Source organism: Crocodylus porosus, unplaced genomic scaffold, assembly GCF_001723895.1.
Source record: "Crocodylus porosus isolate Cpor-Errol unplaced genomic scaffold, CroPor_comp1, whole genome shotgun sequence".
Lineage (NCBI taxonomy): Eukaryota > Metazoa > Chordata > Crocodylia > Crocodylidae > Crocodylus > Crocodylus porosus.
Window position 1 is genome coordinate 2,075,701 of NW_017728945.1, and position 9,204 is coordinate 2,084,904.

General features: G+C 43.5%; 1 protein-coding gene across 3 annotated transcripts in view; it reads right to left on the reverse strand.

Annotated features, from left to right (window-relative positions):
- PIP5K1C (phosphatidylinositol-4-phosphate 5-kinase type 1 gamma) overlaps positions 1-9,204 on the reverse strand; it is a 78,011-nt gene that overhangs the window by 18,873 nt on the left and 49,934 nt on the right. For all 3 annotated transcript variants that reach the window (XM_019550608.1, XM_019550609.1, XM_019550610.1), the window contains exons 6-10: positions 6,529-6,681; positions 4,003-4,302; positions 2,861-3,066; positions 892-975; positions 285-333 (exon numbers count right to left, since the gene is read on the reverse strand). In XM_019550608.1, the coding sequence (XP_019406153.1) occupies positions 285-333; positions 892-975; positions 2,861-3,066; positions 4,003-4,302; positions 6,529-6,681 (792 nt within the window). The remainder of the gene's footprint in view (positions 1-284; positions 334-891; positions 976-2,860; positions 3,067-4,002; positions 4,303-6,528; positions 6,682-9,204) is intronic.

Consider the following 9,204-nt stretch of genomic DNA (forward strand, 5'->3'; position numbering starts at 1 on the left):
CACACACACACACACACACAATACTGCAGTGGAAAAAGATGGTGCAAAACAAGCTTGGTGTATTACAGCTAAAACACTGGCACGGTGTGATCTAAGAGAATTACTACTTTGATAGATGTTTAGGAGCAAAAAGTTACTCCTTTCCACTGTTTTCAAAACTGTACCAGCCAATGCACTACAAATAGCACAGACTAGAACATAATAAATAAAAGCAGCGCATAGAATCCAAGAGTCAGCTAGCTAAGAGCAATTCTTGCTCAAGATTTTGAGCACTGAACACTTACCCCATCATGGACAAGGGCCTTCCAGGTGTGTTCTAGCTTCTTGATGAACCTAGTTTAAATAAAAAGAGTGGGGGCAGAAAGAGATTTGGATAAATGTGCTCCCTCCCCTTCCTGCCAAACCATCCTTCACACTGCCTTACAGCAGAGGCCTTAGTGAACTTTTCCTGTTCTCAGAATGCAACCTCCCTCCAAGCAAGACAGCAAGGCTGACGCCTCTTAAGCAAAGGTTTAGGTGTTTGTAGCTGGAAGGTTAGGACTGCCTGGAACTGCTGGAGGTGGGAGAAGGGGAAGGGGGTGAAGCTGAAGACTTCTTTCTTGCAGAATGACAAAATACTCTATTGGAGAGACTTTTTCCTATCCTCTGCCACAGAAATAGGAAATTTCTTTAAAAGATTCATTTATCATTAAGAAAATGGATTCAACACCACAGGCTATTACAGGACTTTGTATGTTACAATTTTCAGCTATGCACTGGACCCCAGGTCAGACTGGGGTACTCAATATCATCAGGGCCCTTCACTTCAGAAGGGAAGGTTTTAGGATTTTTCCAAATAGTATTACAAGGTGACTTAAAGTTCAGGAGCAGAGCATGATTAAACCACCTTACCTGTATGACTGAAGGATATCTATTATTCCTACATGCAGCAGAAGGCGCTCTCCTTTGCCATTCACAGCTGGGATTCCTCCCATTCTGAAGAGTAAAGAAAACAATGTTAGCACCTATGTAGGAAACAGTCATATTGTCCTTGGAGACATGCTTTACTTTGGATAGCAAAGCCATATATCCACATTAAAAGGGGGTGGGGGTCTAGTATTTTGCTTTTCAAGAATATTCTAGTAAGCTTTCATTCATCACCTGTGAAGTGATGCACTTTGTCCAGATCTAGGGCAAGTTTCATACTGCACTTCATTCTGTTAGTATGTGCACGTGGCTGTGAATATTATATAAGTGTCTTTTGGCGCGGGGGAGGGGGGGAGACTGGGGGGTGCTTTATAGTGTCAGATGTAATTTTCTCCCTGGGCCAGTCAGGGAGTTCTGGTCTTACAATGGGAAAAGAGATTATACACAAAAGGTAAGTCCAGTGAAAAGCGAGGAGATACTGCACTGTGAATGCCATCCTTTCAAACATGTTAATTTAAGAACCTCCTGTTCAACTCTTGTGGCTGCCTAGGTGAACATTACACAAGGTGGCAGTACCCTGTCCCAACCAGATCTTTCCCCAATAGCTCCTCATGCTTACAGACACCCAAGTCCAGAAAGATAGTAGTAAAGATGCCCTAGGACTCGCTGCAGTCAGTCACTCTCAAGACCTTGGTCTTTTATATGATTAAATTAGCTATGGGCGAAACCCCAGAATGGTCTCATTTCTCCACTTCTGAACATAAAACATACTTGGGAATGGCTCAGCCAGGACACTCTGGCAGCACTTCAAGAAAGTCATAACCTACAAATATCCCCCACTCCCCAAAATACATCCTACCTCCTGCCACACACACAGGCTGCTGCCTGCACCAAGCAGTAAAATGAGTATTAGCAGAGCCCTTTGCAAGCATTGAACTGTGAGGGCCAGACTACCCTCAGACAAAGATTCACAATTCCTGAAGGAAGTCAGTGGGAACTGAGGGCAGAAAGTGAACCTGTATCTTTAAGCACAAGTTATTTCCCCCCCCGCCACAAACACACAATATATCATCCGTACCAGTCCTGACAAATCTACAGTACAATTAGTAGCAACAAAGTGCAAGTCAACATGCAGATATCAGGCAGTCCCCTGGAATTAGGATTATTATTTGACAGACCAGAAACACAAACATTTCCTGGCTCTAACCATACAGAATCCTAACATTCAAAATGGAGCAGCTGGTTTCAGAGAGCACAGACCCAGCAGACAAATGCAGCAAACCCCACCATTTGTTAGTAAGCCCAGTCCACAGAAGCAGAAAGACACAATGTGGCAAGAGCCACATGTGGCTCAACAGTTGCACGTAAGGCATAGTGCAAGCAGGCACTGGATAAGCTTCCCTTGGCCCACAGCTCCACCAATGCATTTACAATCCTCACCTGTCACACCCTGTTATTCCAATGCCTGGATCTCTCCTGAGCAGAAGCTGCAGCTAATCAGGCCAAATCCTAGAGTGTCAAGACCGTTTTAGGATTTGGTCAAGTATTCCACAAGGATCAAATTACAGACTCGTGACCCAATCAGAAACCGAATTCAAGTCTCTTTCTAAAAAGACTTTGTAATTCCACTACATCATCTACCACCTGAGCTTTGGCTTCCCCTAATTTCTCCTCCCAAGACAACAGTTCTGTGCCTGCAGGCTGCTGAAGGACCCAGAAACCTACCACATGGGGTATAATTTCCTGTCATGACCATTAAATGACTTAGTGCAAGGTAGCTGATCATGAAATGTGATAGCCTTCTGGCTGCTCCCATCAGTTTCCACTATGCTGTTCTTGGCAGCTGCTTTTTATTTTCCTCGTGGCAGATTCACTGGCCAGCTTGGGGAATTTACTACTTAAAGCCTTTTGCTTCCACCAGTACAGCAGTTCAGAGAACCAGGTTATCACCTACGTGTCATCTGTATCTATGGACTCCCCCCGGGCAGCCCCACCCTGGATGGACTCCATGGCGGTCGAGTAAAGTGCCTTCTGCCCAACAGGACGTTTCTCATCAGACGTGCTCTGGGCTCCCTCAGATTGCCGCTCCCGTTCTTGCTGGTCTATGTTATGCACACCGAGCAGCAGGCTGTAGTCCATGATTTTAAAACTTTCCAACACCTACAGGTTAGTGATGAGTTTAAGAACAAAGCAAACAAAAGGTTAGTCAATTTGGTAGTTTCTCACATACTACTTCAAATGCAACACAGACCCAAAAGCATGGAACAGTCCACCTTGGTTACAACGAACTTAAGTTAACAATCACTTTGCTGTGGCCAGAGGGAATCTCAGATTTAACTGTTAACTTCTGTTTCACCATTAACATTATTTCTGGCTTGGTTCTAAGTGATTCTAATCACTTCTGTCATTGCCATTCCACTTCTCTCAAGGGCTGAGGGGTTCACAAAGAACTGTTGCAATTATCTACAGCACACTGAACAGTAGAAGCCCATTCATCAGTTCATCTCAGAGATCCAGCTGCAGGTGACCTAATTACAAGAAACCTTCGCTATTCGCGGGTTCGGCGTTCACAGTTTCAAAAATTCGCAAATGCTGAACCCACATCTTAAATGCACTTAAAGGAGCTCCGCACTTCCCACCGCCGCACTGCCACTGCCGCCAGTGCAGCTGTGCCCTTCCCCCAGCCACTGGGAGCACTGCGTTCATGAATGCAGTGCCCTATTTGTGGATTTAGTCATTCGCAAGGATCACAAGAATGTATCCCCTGTGAATGATGAGGTTCTCCCGTACCTGAAAAAGGGAACCAATACAATTAAGTTGTAGGAACTGCATACCAACATGCAAGTGCTATTCGTGTGTGTTGGGCAAATGTTGCTTGGTTTCAAAGTTTCATAGGAAACTAGTGACTGTAAGGTAATCTTTGAAAACTAGTATTCTAACATGAAACCTAACCGAAGCACTTTGGTTTTAGATACACTGAGCACTGGGGCGATTCATTCAGCTGTGGGGTTTACACATTAGAAAGCTTCTAAAATACTAGCTTTTCTGTGTGCATAGCTGCAATAGTCTGACATTCTCAGTTTGCCTCTTCCTTACCAGACAGTCTCGCTGCAGTGTTTTCACCAGTGCACTGAAGGTGTCTGCATCCAGCATTAGCCCCTCAGGCATGTCCTGTATGAAGTCCAGGTCTTTGTATGTGGGGCTGGACTTCTCTTTCTCCTTCTTGGATGCCCGGCGTTTGTAGGTAGAACCTTTCAGGTCAAATTTTAGGTGCATTTTCACTACTCGGGGCAGAATGTTGTTCATCACCACTACCCGAATGTTCTTCCCCCCTGACTGAACACAGTACAGTCCATAAAACTTTGGCAGCAGGGTCCGTGGGTTCTGGTTCAGGTTCTGTGATGTGGTAAGCAAGAGTCAGAAAGATACATTTTGGAAGAAGCCTTCTCTTGTGTTCAAAGGCCCAAGTTAATATTGATTTTAGGAAGGATCAGCAGAATAGCATTTGCACACCTAGAATGTATTTCTGCAGAATAAAGCCCTGCAGAATAAAGAGTTCCCATAATCTGAATTCAACAAACTCCTCGGCATTTCAATGATTTCACCTGGATCCCTTCTATTACGCGCTGGAAAGATTTCTGTGCCTTGACTACAGGAAATAAGATTTTGCACACGTGTCTGAGCAAATAGCCAACTGCACAAATTCCCAGATTTCACAAAACAGCAGGTAAGAAAAGGGAACCCTCAAGCCCCCCCAAAAAGTGCTGCTCAGCAGAAACTCTATTTTTAAAATACATCATCCTCAATCCAGTGACATATTTTAAAACAAAAAGATACTCCCTGGACCAAATAAACTAAGGCCATGACATTTAATAAAACAAATCTACAAATGAAAGCAGCCCCAGCAGGATATACAATCAGTTCATCTTCAATAGAAAAACTGAATTTATAAAACCCGCAGTCTCTCAATCAGATTGCTAGTCCTAACTCTGCTAACTTGCCTTATTTTAGGTGATCAAGCTATTAAAAATGATATGATAAACATTATTTGCTTATTAAGTTCTGAGAAGCATTTTTAAAGGGAAATAAAGTTACACAAGCTATAAGGAAACAGATGAACCCGCCAGTTTCCATACAAAGCAGGAGCATTACAACTGTATTAAAATTTAATACTCCTCATCTCATCTTGCTTAACTAGACACAGGAGTGAGTTTTGTGAGTGTGTAATTTGACACTGTGCAACTTAGTGGCACTATCATGCCAGGAACTGAAAGCAGAACTTCACTCTCCAGACTTAAAGCAACTCAGCATCAACTGCTGTGCTCTCTCAGGTCATTTTACAATACAGCTGATTTTGATAGCTGCCAGAAGATCATTTAGCACAGTGTAATTCTCTATGAAATGTGCAGAAACAATAGCATAAAGGCTTTATAATGGGGCACTAAGTCAGTTTCATCCCCTATAATTATATTTATTATCCATCAATTTATAATACTTGGAACAAGAAAGATCTAGTCACTGCTTTCACTCAACTTGTCTGCAGCAAATGAGGCTGCAGTTTCAGGATTATAAACACTACAGTGAGAATCTAAAAGTCCCTAAGATACTACTGAAGCTTTCACTTCGTATGGATTTGAATGAATCTGGGGTCCCAAGGAAAACAACGTGATCACTTACTTATACTCTACTGTAAGATATGAGTGACTGTAGAGCAGGGCAGTAGGATTTCCCTTTGTAGCCTTTGTGTTCTTACAATGCCTTTTCCATAGGAAGCTGAACTTTAAGATGCAGCTGTGTAGGCACAGATTTCTCTTGCTACTAAGGTCACCCATATTCCCATTTTCACTGATTTCAGTCCTTACTCACTAGCTGTTTCCTCTTGATAAATCCCTTTTAATACACGCATCCTGCAGAGTCTCATTAACCCACGACATTACTGAGCCTGAGAGTAATGCAGGTTAAGAAAAAGGTGCAAAGCTACAGCTCCTGGATGTTACTGTTAAAACTCTTTAATAGACAAATTGGTATCGCGGCCTGTAAGTGACTGGAAACCACAGCAAAGGAATATGCCCCTTATTGCTAAGTAAAGCTCTACTAAGCAGCCTACACATTCAAGGAAACTCAGGATAGTGGAGTGAAAATTAACACAGCTGGATGTAGCAAAACCAGTGTAGTACCTCTCCCTTGATGCTGCTACAGAATCATAGAAGAACAAAGAACATCCAAAGAGGAGACAAGTGAGGGGGATAAAGATGCAGAGTCAATATACCCACAAAAAGAGGATTACTGTTGTGGAAAAAAAAAATGGTTGGATTGCAACATAGTAGTGGAAGCAAATTACATCCTTTCTGATCCCCTTACACAAGGCATGTTTACCTACTGCCCTGTGATGCCCTGCATAAAGCAGAGGAAATTTGAAAGTATTTGTCAGCACATGGCTGCAGTAGGCCAGGAAAGTGCTGTCTCTGGGTTTAACGTGTATACTTTTGTTCAGGTATCACAGGGCAGGCAGGCAAAGGGAAAACCTTCTGGGTTACCAAGTGCTCCACATGACACACAGTACTCCAGTCTGTAGCATTTGTCCTGCAAACCAAAACAAGCTCTGCATAAAAAGATACGCACCATGTAGTAACCAGGAAGAAGCTTCTGCAAGAATTCCGCTTCCTTGTGCATCACAGTTTTTATGATGAACTCATCATCGCTTGTGACATAGAAGAGCGAGCCACTGGCACCAGGGTTTGATAGCTCAATCAGGGGCTCATTACATAATGAATACTAGGAAAAAAATTAAAAATAAAGTAGGATTCATTTACCATGCAATAAGCTGGACCAGAGTATTCTCTCTGAGGTACTCCTACACCTCTACCTGGACTTCTAGAAGGCACAGAAATTATGCAACTTAGACTCAGTGCTCATTGCAGGTTAGGATTCAGAAGCCTAGGCAGGAGACAACTTACAAATGGATGTACACATTATATTCCAGAATGCCCCAACTGTTTCAAGTCAAGCGAGTCTTCCTGCTCTCAATAACATTCAGGCAGCATAATATCTCATCTTCTAGTTTGTGCAGCACAAGACCAACACGTTTGCCTTTCTTTCCTTCCTTGCATTACCATAAGCACAGGCAGAGATCAGATTCTAAGAGACAAGACAGCTTGCTCAGGGAGCACGTGTCACGATGCTAGGAGGGGAACAAAATGCACTGGCTGTTCTTGATGGTGATCTCTAGTCTTGGTAATACATGCGCTGACATTAGAGATAACGTGGTTTAGTCACACACCTCACACCTTCAGTGCAGCAGATAGAATTCATGTCCAAATAGGCAGAGTCTACCTGCAGAGGCTAGAAGCAGCTAAACGTAACCATGGGGTCTAAATGCATAGACACAACCCAGGCAAGCGTATGTGGAACTATAAATCTGAACAACAGATTCCTATACGAGAATATACTTGATGAGCAGAGAGGAGGCAGCATGGAAAGGGGGGAGCACAGTAGAGCTACAACAATCTCATCACATCTGCAGGTGTCAGAGTTAGGGCAGCATTATGTATATCTGCCATATGAAAGTAAGGGAGGGAACTGCAGATGCAGAACACATATAGGACATAATCAAAGCAATAAATTGAACACTCATTATTACATATTGAAAACAGCTTTCAGCACTGCATGGATTAATAATCCAAGACTTTAATTATGCATGAGACAATTAAGTTGATAAAGATGTTTGCTGCTATGGCAGGCAAGAGAAAGACGGGACACAGTGGCAGCAAATCAGATCTGTGACCTTTGAAATTTAGGCAGACTCTCTTCCCACTCAAATTTTCAACCTCCATCATCAAATCAGCAAGCATTATCCCCATCTGTGCCATCTGGGATAGCTGTTATTGTCAAGCTGCCCCATAGCAGAGGCTCATTTTTGCTTGAGCATTTTCAGCCCCAACTGCCCAACTCCACAGCTGGAGTCAGAAAACTAGATCCACATATAAGAAAGTATCACGTCTCTCGGACCTGCTCCCTGTGCTCTTACAACAGACAGCCTTGCTGAGCGGAAAATGTAACCCTAGAGTATTCCCAATTCTGTCAGCTCTCGCAACTGGACAAGCTGGGATTTTTCTGAATTCTATTTTGTTCTGGAGCCATATCAACAGCATCAGGACAGCAAGCTAGATTCTAGCCTGGCTCTCGCATTCTGCACTCTCAGCATAATGATGTTATTACCTGAGAGAATGCACAAGGTAAAACACCTATCTTCACTCAGAGATCCCACGAGTCTTTACTGGATCATCCTGCAGAATGCATTCTTTTTGCTTTTAAACAGGGCATGCTTTGTGTTATCACCAAATAAAAACATATGGAATCGCATTTTAAGCAAATGCAGTTTAGAGCCTGACAGCAGATTATTCCCTTTATCCCACACACAGGCTACCAGCTTCCTTTTAGAAGAAGGTTCAGCTGAGTAGCTTTGCTTTCATAAACAAGAAGCTAGTGGGTTCTCAGACCTCATTTATTGAAGAGGCCACAGCAGATAGACACTCCAGGGGACAGGGATCACATTTGATCCATTCTCTTTTAGTTGGTCTCAGACTTAATAGAATAAAACACCACAGCTTCTTTTAAAGTTGGCATCTGTCTGGTGTGCTAGATTAGGGTTTGTGGCAACCTAATGCCCATGGGCCACATCTGGCCTGTGCAGCTTTTGGATCTGCTACAGCTGTGGCTTCAGTAGCAGAGGGCTCTGCTGCAGCCAGGTGCCTGAGACTTTGGCAAAGTGGGGAGCTCTCCCTGCACCATGTCATAGTCAGACACTTGAAGCTTTGGCAGAAGGGGAGCTCTCAGCAGATGGGTGGCACAGCTCCAGCAGGATGGGGGGTGCTATCTGTTGCACTGGAGCCACAGGGCAGAGAATAAAAGGCAAAGGCAGCCAGGTCCTACTGCTTCAATACCTTAGATCTAAACTGGGTAATTCCAGGATCCCCACTGGAAAAAACACTGCTAACCCCTGTACTAGACCATAGATTCTGCCTATCCCAAGGATTCAACCACACAGATACTCTCCACTACACACACACAGCCACAAGGAAGGCTCAAAGAAAAGGGAGCTAATATTTTCTTCCCCAATCTACCTCTGACTTACCATGTGATACTGCCAAACTTAATACTGCCTCATTTTCCCCACTGACAAGTACAGTAGTTACTTATTTTATCCAATACTTTGAGAACTTCATAGTTTCATAGTTTCTAGGGTTGGAAGGGACCTGAGTAGATCATCTAGTCCGACCCCCTGCCATGGCAGGAAAG